Raw genomic sequence first — 14232 nt, 5'->3', positions numbered from 1 at the left:
GGGCCCTGCACCCCATGGGAGACCAGGAGAAACACCTGGCTCCTGCCTTCAGATCAGCACGGTGCGCCGGCCGCAGCGTGCCAGCCGCAGCGGCCATTGGAGGGTGAACCAATGGCAAAGGAAGACCTTTCTCTCTGTCTCTCTCTCTCTCTCACTGTCCACTCTGCCTATCAAAAATTAAAATATATATATATATATATATATATATATATATATATATCAGAAGCAGGTGCTTTTTCCATGAAAGCATGCGGTAGGCTAAGGGGAATAGGGCTTGTGTCTGCTTGGCTGGCAGAGGCCACTGTTGTCACTTTTCACTCTTGGGGTGGTTAGCATATCGGAGTGTAACACAGAGACATTATGTGGGATGGGCAGACTCTCTGAAGCTTTCAGACACCATCTGAGACTCTCCCAATATATGTGCCTTGATCTGGATCCCAGCCTAAACGCTTGTAATCTTTAAGACCTTGGGTGGGTATTCTTCTGAGCATCAATTTCCTTATCTATAAAGCTAGGATGATGCTATAAGATTTCTGTGCCTGGCATGATGAAGTACTTCTTTCTTGTGACCACTGGAATAACAAGAATATAGGTAATCCTGTTTAGCCAGTGAGAACTTGGTGTTGGTTGAAGATGGCCATTGCAAGAAAGTATAGGACTAATGGAGTAGCACTGTCCCTTCCACCCGCCACGCCCACACCATTCCTTTAAGAAACTGACTTTGGCAACCTGGGAACGGGCAGTTGTCTGAGGAAGGTTTGAGAAGTCTGGCATCTCAGAACTGCCCCTTCACACCGTGTGTGCCATCCGAGGGCTCTGCTTCTGTAGTCCTGCACAAACTGAAACAAAAGGAACCTAGCTGGTCTTAAAGAGATATTAGACGTTCTGTACTGGGAATCAGTAGTTGGACAGGGTAAATAATGGGAAACCTGGACACTCTGTTAGCTTTCCCGATGTTCAATCTGTCACTCAACAAAGAACTAAATATTGTTAATAAATTACATCTACCTGTTGTTTGTTCTTCTCCTACATCTGATTCCCTGAAATCTATGCTTACCATTTTTTGCTTTTTTAAAAAATTTATTTATTTGAAAAGCAGAGTGAGAGAGAGAGAGAGAGAGACAGAAAGATTCCTTTTACTGGTTCACTCCCCAAATGGCCACAACCACCAGGGCTGATCCAAGCTGGAGCCAGGAGCCTAGAGCTTCATCCAAGTCTCCCATATGAGTGCAGGGGCCCAAGTACTTGGGCCATCTTCAGCTGCTTTCCCAGGCACACCAGCAGGGAGCTGGATCAGAAGCAGAGCAGCTAGTACTCAAACCAGTGCCGGTATGGGATACCGATATTGCAGGTGTTAGTTTAACCAGCTACGCCACAGTGCCTGCCTCTTTTCTTGCTTTTTAAATGATCATTCCCTCTCTCTCTCCCTCCCTCTTCCCTCCCTCCCTCCCTCCCCTCTCCCCCTTCCCTCTCTCCTCTCCTCCTCCCTCCTCTCTCCTTTCTCCTCTGTCCTCCCGCCCCCCTTTCTCTTTCTCTTTTCCTCTTCTCTCACTGGAAGGGAGGGGTGTGTGTGTATGTGTGTGGGGGGGTGTTTCAGCCTGCTAAAGAAGGATGTCCTACCAAGTAGACTCCAGGGATTTACATTTGTTTGCCGTTACGTTACTGTTATTCGTCCATTTTATCATCAGTGGCTGCAGCTCACTGATGTGATCTTTCGCGCAGCAGTCCAGATTTATTCCTTCATCTCCTGGTGGGGATTTGAAGTGCCCCTCCCTTCCATCTCCTTCCTCCTTCCTCTTCCTCTCCTTCCATCCCTTCCTTCTTCCAGTTTTTAAACTGTTATAAATAGTGCATTTTTGAAAATGTGTGTATTATTAATACTCATATATTAATATATATTCAAATATTCTGGGTGATAGGGTGTGAGAATAATAAACTTTTATTTTTTTCTTGAATCATTTTTTAAAAATTTCCTATTGCCATGTAATAACTGTACCTGTGTATGGGAGTGCAGTGCACACATAACACCTGGCGTAAGCTGGTGAAACCAGGCAGCCAGCCTTCCCATCTCCTTAGCTTTTCTCTGTTGGGAGCCCAGCAGCTGCACTCTTCCAGATCTATATAGCATGTTGTACATTATTGTGGACTGTAGGCACCCCACTGTGTTGTGGAACACTAGAACTTGTTATTTCTGAGAATGATCAACTTTAAAGGAGAACACTAAATTGTCTTCCCAAGTGATCTTGTCACCTCCGACCATCCCATTGCTCCCGTCTTCTCAGGAGTAGTAGCGTCGGTCTTCTCCATTTTTGCCAACACGGTAACCATAAAAGTTTCTCTTCCTGTGCTCCTGCCTGGCCTCTGCCTGCGACTCTGTATCTCTCCGTGTGTTGACAGACCTGCGTGCTTTCTCTTCTGTGAAACGATGATGCATGCTTTTTGTGTTTTTGTCTGCATTTCTGCTGTTCGCTTGATGACTTGTAGGCTGTCTAATGTATTCCGGCACCAATCCTCTGTCAGCTGAATGTCTTCCTCTCATTTCCTGCCCGTGTGCAGACTGTCCTCACTCTCTTTAAAGTGTCTGCTGATGGACAGAAGCTTTAATATTCATGTAGCCAACTTACTGATCTTCCCTTTTATGCTTAACCTTTTTTGTATCTTCATAAATTCCTCCCTACATCAAGCGCAGAAAGATACTTACATTTTCTTTTCAAGTTTTCAAAGTTTGCTTTTGACATTTAAGTTCTTCATCCATCTGGAGTGGATTTTTCGGCATGGTATGAGTAAGAATCCAATTTCACTTTTTTCCTATGGATAAATAGTTTCTCCAGTTTTTCCTTTTCCAGGCTTGTCTGTCAAAAATCAGAGTTCCACAGATGCCCGAGTCTCTTTGTTGGCTCCTCTGTGAGACTGGCCGGTTTATCTCTACCTCACTGCGCTGCCTTCATTACCGTCGCTTTGCAGTGAACTTTCCTCGCTAGCAGGAGAAGCCGCCCTTCTTGTTCTTCAGAAACTTCTCAGCTGTTTGCTGTTTGGGCCCGTTTGTTCCTCCATGTACTTTTAGTCTGCATCCTTCAGTGCCACAGAATGAGACATAGCTGTACACAGTCAGTTGACGTCTAGTTGCGTGTTTCAGTAAATGCACAGTCATGGAGCCACGACTGTAGCGACGATCCCCCAAAGCCACTCATCTCCTTTGCAGTCAGCTTCCCGCTCAGCCGAGCCCCAGCCTGAGCCCCTCATCTCTGCTGCTATTTTCTTTCTTTCTTTTTTTTTAAATTTATTTGACAGGTAGAGTTATAGACAGTGGGAGAGACAGAGAGAAAGGTCTTCCTTCTGTTGGCTCACTCCCCAAGTGGCCGCTACAGCCGGCGCTGCGCTGATCCAAAGCCAGGAGCCAGGTGCTTCCCCCTGGTCTCCCATTCGGGTGTAGAGGCCCAAGCACTCGGGCCATCCTCCACTGCCCTCCCAGACCACAGCAGAGAGCTGGACTGGAAGAGGAGTGACCAGGACTAAAACCCAACGCCCATATGGGATGCTGGTGCCACAGGTGGAGGATTAACCAAGTGAGCCACGGCACTGGCCCCCTACTGCTATTTTCTGTTGAGATTTTTATTAACTTTTATTTTTTTTTAAGATTATTTATTTATTTGAAAATCAGAATTATCGAGAGGAGAGGCCAAGAGAGAGAAGAGAGTTCTTCCATCCGCTGATTCACTCCCCAATTGGCCACAACAGCCAGAGCTGCGCCAACCCGAAGCCAGGAACCAGGAGCTTCTTCCAGGTCTCTCATGTGGGTGCAGGGGCCCAAGGACTTGGGCTATCTTCTACTGCTTTCCCAAGCCATAGCAGAGAGCTGGATTGGAAGTAGAGCAGCCGGGTCTTGAAGCAGCACCCATATGGGATGCCGGTGCTTCAGGCAGCAGCTTTACCCACTACACCACAGCACCGGCCCCACTTTTATTTTTAATTTTTCAAAGTTTTTGGTAGAATTTTTGGTGGAATTGTATTAATTGATCTATGGATGAATTTAGGACAGAATCGACATCTTTGAGTAAGCCTTCCTGTTCGTAAGCAGTCTGTCACCATAGTTGGAGAGACTTTGCTTAACAATGACGCAAAGTTCCTAATTTATTAAAAAAAAAAAAAAAAAAAAAAAAAAAACAAAAACTAAGCATTGTCAGTAAATCTTTAAAACTCTTAAATACAGAAGATATTTTATAAGCTTATTGTCAACCTAGATACTATGCATATAAAAACATAGCAAGCTTGTGGAAGTGTAAAATGTTTTTGGCTGTCTTCTATCAGTCAATCATGTCTTGTTTCCAAACCAGCTTTGTTGCTTACCTACAAGACCCTAGGCACTCGGGGTGAGCTTCTTTGGTTCTCTGTCCCTGTCTGTATGGTGACTAGAACATGCCTTCCTCAAGGGGTGCTGCAAAGGTTAAGTGCTGTGGTGTGTGCCGGGTGTCAAGAGACAGTGGACCAGGCCCAGTGAAGCTGTGAGTGGAGGAGACGCAGTTGAGAGGAGCTCCCGCATTCCTCTCAAGGACTTGGGGAGGACTCTTAACATGCTTGGCTCCCTGGGGGCTTGGACAAAGGGGCAGGCCCGAAAGATGGCCTTGAATCAGTTCCCCCACAAACTTGGGGAAGGTTAGTGTTACCAAACAGCCCGCTACGTGCTGCTTCTGACAGGGGAGGACACGGTTGACAGCCAGCTCATTTTGCTGACTCATCTGGTAGAGGCGTGGCTCTGAGCCAGAGCTTGGCTTTCTAGATGAAAGGCTGAGAGCCGCAAAGCTGCCGAGACTTAAAGGAATGCTGGTGAATTACTGCCATGTGAAGGCCCGCAGTGTGAAGTGGATTGTTATTTGTTTCCCTCTCTAAGTGATCCTAATTCCAAATGAGCTCAGATAAATAATTTGCTCACCACAGTTCGGGAGTTGCTTGTAAATTTGCAAGTGAGGCTGGGCTCAATTGTTGGAAACACTTGGGTATCGCCAAGCAGGTCCTCTGCTCCTTCGTGGCCCCATCATCACCTTCCCTTGCATGGGGAATATTGACCCAAGCTACTCTTGGACTTGGTAATCCAGACGTGAGAGAGCGTGATTACAGATGTCATTCCTTTGGGCTCTGTTTGCAAAATAAGCCTTCAGGTTACGGGATGAAGTGCATAGAGGAAGATCCAGGCGTGTTCGTCTGCCAGCCCTTGGTACGAGAAAGATGGCGCAGCCCATGGGCTCTTGTCTGTCGGGAGACCCTTGCTTACAGGAAACCACCTCTCCGTAAAACTGGTCTGTGACAGCGTGAGCTTTACAAGTGTGGGGATGGTGTCCCCAAGTACTGCGCAAATGCTCGCACAATCTCCGGCACGAAGCCACTCAGCTTGGGTCACCAGATGGAAGCATGGCTGGGTGATGTCTGTGGGTGCGCTAATGGGTGGGTGGGTGGATAAATGAGTGGAAAAAAAAAAAAAACTCAAAAATGGGACACACTGAAAGCAGGAAAAGAAACTGTCCCAAGGAATAAGATGTTCAGGACGGGAGCCTGTGTCTGTCTCAGAGGTGAGTGGAGGTCAGCAGGGGCAGTGTTCTGCAGGACAGACTGCTCTCCCCGTGAGGCCTCCAGGGAGGTCAGGGCTGTAGCTCTCTCCACTTCTTTGTGTAAAATGAAAATCCCCTGATATGTTGAAGGGGTTTCCTCCTTTTTCCCCTTAACTCTGGAGCAAGTATTTGAAAAGTACAGCAATCAGGCTGGCGCCGTGGCTTAACAGGCTAATCCTCTGCCTTGCGGCGCCGGCACACCGGGTTCTAGTCCCAGTTGGGGTGCCGGATTCTATCCCGGTTGCCCCTCTTCCAGGCCAGATCTCTGCTATGGCCCAGGAAGGCAGTGGAGGATGGCCCAAGTCCTTGGGCCCTGCACCCGCATGGGAGACCAGGAGAAGCACCTGGCTCCTGGCTTCGGATCAGCGCGATGCACCGGCCGCAGCGGCCATTGGAGGGTGAACCAACGGCAAAAAAGGAAGACCTTTCTCTCTGTCTCTCTCACTATCCACTCTGCCTGTCAAAAAAAAAAAAAAAAAAAGTACAGCAATCTTCTGAGTAAAAAAGGTGTGTTTTTAAAGAATTGTGGTTTTTTTCCTTGTTTTATGTTTCTGGCTTGATTTTAGATGGCAGATATTTAGGGCATGATGTTCTGTAAGCCACTGTTTGCTGTGAAGTTTAATCACATCTGGTATTGTTGAAGCGCCAGGTGTCAGACATGTGGACCATCTGCAGGGTGCAGCTGGCTTTCCCTCTGATTTAAGGCCCTCAGACACTGGAGTCTCTGGTCCAGTTCTTGTTACTGGTTGTATTCTGTTCTGATGGGTTCACAGAATACTTGCTAAGAGCTGCTCTGTACTGAGGACTCTGCCTGGTGCAGGTGCATGGCCTCTGTTCCCAGGTTACGGTGCTCTTGCAGCCATCATGGCACCAAGATGCCCCGAGAGCATGGCCAGGCTCTTACTGTCTTGTTGCCAGCCAGTGTGGGCGTGCCTGTGGACAGTGGCCGTGGGCTAGGACAACAGGTAACCAAACCGCGTAAGCCAGAGCCAGCAGTGGGTGCCTTCCTCTGGTCCTCACTTCCACATTCCCACAGCCTCATAGGCAGGGGCTCCATGGGATTAGCACAAACCTCCCTGGCCTTTATCTGAAGCATTAGCTCCAAGTGCCCCTGTCAGCCAGAGCCGTGTTACAGAGAATTAGCAGTCTTTAAAAGCAGATGGAGAAGAGGCATGTGTCCAGCATTGTGGCAATATCTTGGATTTGCAAGACTCAAAGTGAGATGCAGACGGGCCAAAGGGCCCTGGCCTCAGGGTTGGCGTCCCAGTGCTACATTCCCCGTGTGTGCTGCAGTGAGTCCCTGACCTCCACGCCCTGCTTTCTTGTCATTGAAACAGTGCCTTCCTCCACGTGTGCTGTGAAGAGCAGATGGGTTCCTCCGAGCACCAGGCACAGGCATACAGTGGACCAGCAGTCCGTGATGCACCCGTCACCACCACTGTGCACCTGGCTTTTGTGGTCATTTTTATTTTTAACAAAATAAGGTTTACAATTTTGTTTAGTGGTTTTGCTTACTTTCATGTTCTTAGTCTGAAACGAATTCTCAAGCAGTGAGAGCACACTCACCTGAGAGGCAGGCTGGGGAGCAGTGGCTCTGTTTTCTCCAGATGAGGAAGCTGCTTAGGGCTTGGGCCTAGTGTCACCTGTCTTCTGTCAGAGCTCAGACCCTAACCTGAGACCCCTCTGACTGCCTCCGGCCACCTTTCAAAAGTGACCTCTGTGCAGCTAGGCCAGACTTCTTACAGGACTTTGTCCTTTCCCTTGTAGCTGTCAATACCAGCAGATATGCGGAAAGCTATCGGATCCAGACCTATGCTGAATACGTGGGGAAAAAGCAGGAAGAGAAGCACATCAAGAGAAAGTGGACAGAAGACAGCTGGAAGGAGGTGGAGAGAAAGCGGTTAAACACGCAGGGCCTGTCGTATGCGCTGCAGAATCACTGCTATGGCAACCACAGGTACGTGTGCTTGGCTGGCTACCTGACAGGTCAGAGTTGCTCCAGCAACAGCCTTTCGTGTTGCTTCTTAAAGGATGTAGGTAGTAACTCTGACTTCTGGGAAAGGTTTTTCACGTAGTAACAGAAGTGACTACTACTTTTGTTCCTGGTAGCTGTATAAACCTTAGCTATTTTAGTGGACTTTCACAAAACCCCCCCGGGACAGACGGGACCTGTCTTGGTCCTGTCTGAGGGCTGAGGAACCGGAGGCTCTGCCACTCCTCCACCAGTTCCGCAAGGGTCTGCCACTCACTCTGACCCCTCTCAGACCAACAGCCTCCGTGGGAAGAGGATGTGGCTCAGTTTCCCTTTAATCACCCCAATCCTACCTCCAGAAGAGAAATGCTGACATTTGGTATCTTTGTGAAGCCACACAGTTTTAGGAATAGAAAACAGGAAAAAGAGTCTATGTACATTCTAGAAATGTGTAGTTTTTTTGTTTTAAGATTTATGTTATTTATTGGAAAGACAGAGTTACAGAGAGAGGTAAAGAGAGAGAGGGTCTTCCATCCTCTGGTTCACTCCCCAAATGGCCACAATGCCTGGAGCTGAACTGATCCAAAGCCAGGATCCAGGAGCTTCTTCCAGGTCTCCCAGGTGGATGCAGGGGCCCAAGGATTTAGACCATCTTCCGCTGCTTTCCCAGGTGCACTAGCAGGGAGCTGGATCGGAAGTTGAGCCAGAGGCCATGTGGGATGCTGGTGCTTCAGGCCAGGGCTTTAACCTGCTGTACCACAGTGCTGGCCCCTCAAACCAGTATTCTGATATTGGATGTCCATGCTGTAACCCGCGCACCATAGCATCAGCCCCTAAATTGGGGCCATAAATAAGGCTGCTGTGAACATTTCTGCTAAATGTTTTCGTTTTTCTTGAGAAAATACTAGGAGCAGATTTGTAGATTTGGGGAATAGGTATATGTTAAATTTTGTGACTTTATAGCCCACCAGTGTTATATATGTTCTAGGTGTCCCACATCCTTGTCAACATTTAATGCTGTGTTTTCATTGTGATATTAATGAACCTTTTTCTCATGACTAATGATGTTGACTCCCTTTTCATATGTTAGTTGGTCATTCAGGTATCTTCTTTTTGAAGTGGCTGTGTCTTGTCCCTTTTTTTTTGGGGGGGGGGGGACAGGCAGAATTAAACAGTGAGAGAGAGAAAGGTCTTCCTTCCGTTGGTTCACCCCCAAATGGCCGCTACGGCCGGCACACTACCCTGATCAGAAGCCAGGTGCTTTCTCCCGGTCTCCCATGGGGTGCAGGGCCCAAGGACTTGGGCCATCCTCCACTGCCTTCCCGGGCCACAGCAGAGAGCTGGACAGGAAGAGGAGCAACCAGGACAGAATCCAGCGCCCCAACCAGGACTAGAACCCGGGGTGCCAGCGCCGCAGGCAGAGGATTAGCCTAGTGAGCCGCAGCACCGGCTCCTGTCCCTTTTTTGAGTTGGCTGTCTTTTGTATTGTTGATATATAGTTCTGGATGTACAACCTGTGTTAGATACAAGTGCTGCACATATACATTTTTGGGCCTGTGGTTTGCATCTACATTTTCTTAGTGATGTCTTTTAAAGAGCAGATATTTTAGGGGGCCGGTGCTATGGCGCAGTCTGCTAAGCCTCTGCCTGCAGTGCCAGCATCCCATATGGGCACCAATTTGAGTCCTGGCTGCTCCATTTCCGATCCAGCTCTCTGCTATGGTCTGGGAAAGCAGTAGAAGGTAGCCCAAGTTCTTGGGCGCCTGTACCCTCGTGGGAGACCTGGAGGAAGCTCCTCACTCCTGGCTTCGAATCGGCTCAGCTCTGGCCACTGCGGCCATTTGGGAGTGAACCAGCAAATGGGAGACCTTTCTCTCTGTCTCTCCCTCTGTCTGTAACTCTACCTCTCAAATAAATAAATCTTTTAAAAAAATGGGCAAGTCTGGAAAAAAACTAAAAATGTACATTTATAAGAAATAAGAGCAAATATTTTAAATTTTTATGAAACCCTAAGTATGAATTTTTTTTCTTGTATGGGTTAGGGAAGTGTTTCCCAAAATATCTTTGCCTACCCTAAGGTTGTTATACTTTTCTCATATATTTTCTTCTAGAAAATTTGTAGTTTTGGTCATGATCCATTTCAAGTTGATCTTGTACGTACAGTTACACATTTAGTGAGATGGGTTCAGGGTTTAGTTTTTTTTCCTCTGTAGTAAGATTTATTTCTTTATTTGAAAGTCAGAGTTACACAGAGAGAGGAGAGAGAGAGAGAGAGAGAGAGAGAGAGAGAGAGAGAGAGAGGTCTTCCATCTGCTGATTCACTCCCCAGTTGGCTACAACGTCTGGAGCTGCACCGATCCGAAGCCAGGAGCTTCCTCCGGGTCTCCCACGTGGTTGCAGGGGCCCAAGGATTTGGGCCATCTTCTACTGCTTTCCCAGGCCAGAGAGCTGGATGGGAAGTAGAGCAGCCAGGTCTCGAAGTAGAGCAGCCAGGTCTTGAACCAGCACCCATATGGGATGCTGGCGCTTCAGGCCAGGGCGTTAACCTGCTGTGCCACAGCACCTGCCCCTCCAGCAACATTTGTTAAACAGACGTCTCTTCCCTTGTTGGATTGACTCACCATGTTTATCAAATATAAATTACCAGGTATTTCTAGATCTATTTCTAGACTTGTGTTCCACTCATTGAGAGATCTCTCCTTCTAGCAGTTCACACTGTGTCACTACTGTGGCTTTATTATTACTGTGTCTTTATAATAAACTTGCAGTCCACTCGCGTGTACCTTCTGACTTTATCTTCTCTTAAAGGTTGTTTTGACCATTCTAGATCTTTTGCATTTCACATAAACTAGAATAATCACGTCCATTTCTTCAGTTAGTTTGTTTTTAGTTGTTAGTATTTATATCTTACATTACTTTTCTTCTGTGATGTATTGAGTTATTTGAGAGGCAGAGACAGACAAAGAAAGAAAGATACTACATTTCACTGATTCTCTCCCCCAGACACGATCGATGGCTAGGGCTGAGACAGGTTAAAGCCAGGAGCCTAGGACTTGGTATAGGTTTCCCAAATGGGTGGCAAGAACCTAAGTACTGAACCTGCTGCCTCCTGCTGTGCATATTGCTGCACTTGGGGAGTGGAGCTGGAGTTTGACCCCAGTCACCCCAATATGGAATATGGGCATCCCAACCAGCAGCTTAAACACAAGGCCCAATACCAGCCCCCCCCCCCCATATTATTTCTTTGATGGCATTGTTTGATTTCAGATTGTTTGCTGCTTCTATATAGAAATATAATTCTGTTTTGTATATTGATCTTATATCCAGTAAACTTTTTAGATTCACTTTGTTCTGATAGTTGTTACAGAAATATTCTATGGTATTTTCTGTATGCAGAATCATGTTATGTACTATCAAGGACAGTTTTATTCCTTCTCCAATACATGTCTTTTATTTCCTTTTCTTGCCATATTCCATTGACTAGAACCTCTGGCAAACTGTTAAATGGAAGCAGAGAGAGGATATTCTTGCCTTGCTTCCAGTATTAGGGAGGACAAGTTCAGTGTTCCTGTGTTAAGTATGATATTAGGTTATTTATAGAAGTTCTTTGTCAAGTTGAAGAAATCTTCCATTTGTAATGTGCTAAGAGGTTGTATCATGTATCATGAATGGATGTTTTATCTTATCAAAACTCTTTCTGTACCTTTTTAATTTGTCATATCGTTTTTCTGCTATTTTTAAAAATATTTTGAATTACGTTGATTAGTTGGTTGTTGAGTGCTTAATGAGATTTACATTCCTGGAAAAAATTCCTCTTGGTCATGAAGTGTTAGCCTTTAATATGTTGCTGGATTTAATTGGTAATTTCCTGTTGAGTGTTCTGCAGCTTTGTTCGTGAGGAATATCGGACTATAATTTTCTTTTATGTCTCTGTCAAGTTTTGGTATCAGTGTTACGCTGACCTCATAAAACTAGTTTAGGAGTGTTCCTCTTTTATTTTCTGAAACACTTTATAAAATTTTTTTCTTGGCCGGCGCCGTGGCTCAATAGGCTAATCCTCCACCCGTGGCACCTGCACACCGGGTTCTAGTCCCGGTTGGGGCGCTGGATTCTGTCCCGGTCACTTCTCTTCCTGTCCAGCTCTCTGCTATGGCCCGGGAGTGCAGTGGAGGATGGTCCAAGTCCTTGGGCCCTGCACCCGCATGGGAGACCAGGAGAAGCTCCTGGCTCCTGGCTTCGGATCAGCACAGTGGCCATTTGTGGGGTGAACCAACAGTAAAGGGAGACCTTTCTCTCTGTCTCTCTCTCTCTCACACACACTGTCTAACTCTGCCTGTCAAAAAAATTTTTTTTTCTCTTTTTTTCTTTATTTTTTAAATTTAAGAGACAGAGAATTTAAGAAGCAGACAGAGCTTCTGCCTACTGGTTCACTCCACCAAATGCCTGGACTAGCCAGTTTTGAGTCAGGGATACAATTAGCAAGAACCTGGGATCAAGAGTGAAACAGAGATTCAAACCCAGGACGTGGGTCTCCCAAGAGCTGACTTGACTGCTAAGCCACACATCCACTCCCCCAGAATCTTTCTTAAGTGGTGGTACTTACCACTGCAGTACCTGGGAATGGTTTTTGATTATGAATTCACTTTCTTTAATAGATACAGAGTTATTTAGGTTTTAAAGTTTCTTTCTGTGTAAATTTAAGTAATCTATATTTTTCAAGGATTATTCCTTTTCAGTTTAACTTGTCAGATTCATTAGCTTAAAATTATCAGATCAAAATATTCCTTTTTAATAGGTCCTATGAAGATGGCCCTGATGTTAGTAACTTGTGTCTCCTCTTCTTTTTCTTTGCTACCTGTTTATCCATTTTGTTCATCTTTTCCAAAGAACCAACTTTTTGCCTTATTGGGTTTTTTTGTCTTCTTTTTTCATTTTATCTATATATTTGTTCTTATTACTCATCTTTATCCTTATTTTGGGCTTAATTTTCTGTTTGTCCAACTTTTTTTCTAAGATTTATTTTTTATTTATTTGAAAGGCAGATTTACAAATTTGCAGAGAGAGAGAGGGAGAGACAGAGAGCGGTCTTCCATCTGCTGGTTCACTCCCCAAATGGCCACAGCCAGGGCTGGGCCAGGCCAAAGTCAGGAGCCCAGAGCTTCTTCGGGTCTCCCAAATAGGTACAGGGACTCAAGCACTTGGGCCACCTTCTGCTGCTTTCCCAGGCGAATTAGCAGGGAGCCGGATCGGAATTGGAGCTGCTGGTTCTCAAAGGGTACTCATATGGGATGCTGGTATTGCAGGTGAAGGCTTAACCTGCTGCACCACAACACTGGCCCCTGTCCAGCTTCTTGGCTTGGGAACTTAGCTCATTGACTTTTCACACATTTCTTCTTTTCCAGCGAAAGCATTTGAAGCTGTTATTTTTTTCCTTTACCATCTGCCTAGCTGCCCACCAGTGCTGTCTCTCATGAAGTACCTTCTAATTTCTCCTGCACTTCCATGTTTAAGCTAAGGGTTATTTAAAACATTGGCGATCGCTGAGACTTATTTGGCTTGGCTTATGGTTTGTCTTGATGAATGTTCCATGTACATTTAAAAGATGGTTAGAATGTTACATGAATATCATGTTAGGTTAAATTGGCTTATGATGTTGCTTAAATCTTTGGTATTCTTACTGATTTTTTAGGAGGGGAGGGGCCACTATTGAGAGAGGTATTAAAATTTTCCCATTGTGTTTGTAGATTTGTTTACTCCTCTGTCAATTTTTAATCCATTTTTCATTTGTTTTGAAGCTCTTTTGATAGATGTGTTAATGAATCAGCCCTACTATTATTATTATAGACCATTTCTCTTCTAGTAATGTTTTGATATTTGTCTAATGTTAGTATAGCCAGTCCTGTTTTCTTTCTCTGGGTGTTTGCATATTTTTGGCCAGTCTTTCATTGGCAACTTGTTTGTCTTTCTAATTAACATGTGTTTCTTATAAGCAGCGTATAGTTGATTCTTGCTTTTTGATCCATTTGGCAGGCCCTGTCTTTTATTTTTAGTTAATGGTTAGCACAGCTCTGTCTCCTGTCTGATTGTTGGTGTCCTGTTTATCCTGTTCTGTGTGTCTCTGTTCCTCTTACTCTGATGCCTTTTGGATGCATTGTATATTATTTCATATTTGCTGATATTTTAGCATCCCACTTTATCTTCTCTGTTGACTTTCTGCTTATATTTTCATGTGCTGTTTTTCTAGTCACTGTTCCAGAGTGGTGATTGGCAAACTGCAACCCACAGGCCAAATCCAGCACATCTGTTTTTATAAACATTTATTGGAACACAGCTATACTCTTCATTTACTGTTGCCTGTGGCTGCTTTTACATTACACAGGCAGAGTTGGGTAGTTGTCACAGAGATCTTGTGACCTTCCAAATTTAAACTAATTAGTTTAAAATTTAAACTTCCAAATTTAAACTAATGGCTAGCACTGTCTAGAAAAATTTGCTGGCCCTACCCTAGAATTACACTGTCCAGTATGGAAGCCATTAGCCACCTGTGACTATTAAGTATTTGAAGTCTTGCTAGTCTAGAATGAGATGTTGTAAATATCTCTTACACACTAGATTTTTAAGATTTATCGGCTACCTAATTAGTCATTGTTTATATGT

The 14232-nt window shown here is 45.3% G+C and overlaps 1 protein-coding gene across 1 annotated transcript in view; it reads left to right on the top strand.

The window, feature by feature from the left end:
• The window catches only part of PARN (poly(A)-specific ribonuclease), a 166655-nt gene that overhangs the window by 112922 nt on the left and 39501 nt on the right, over nucleotides 1-14232 (top strand). Inside the window, exon 22 of the mRNA XM_062179668.1 lies at nucleotides 7371-7560. Within this exon, the coding sequence (XP_062035652.1) occupies nucleotides 7371-7560 (190 nt within the window). The remainder of the gene's footprint in view (nucleotides 1-7370; nucleotides 7561-14232) is intronic.

This window comes from Lepus europaeus, chromosome 21 (assembly GCF_033115175.1).
Source record: "Lepus europaeus isolate LE1 chromosome 21, mLepTim1.pri, whole genome shotgun sequence".
NCBI lineage: Eukaryota > Metazoa > Chordata > Mammalia > Lagomorpha > Leporidae > Lepus > Lepus europaeus.
This window is presented reverse-complemented; position numbering and strand designations above follow the sequence as displayed.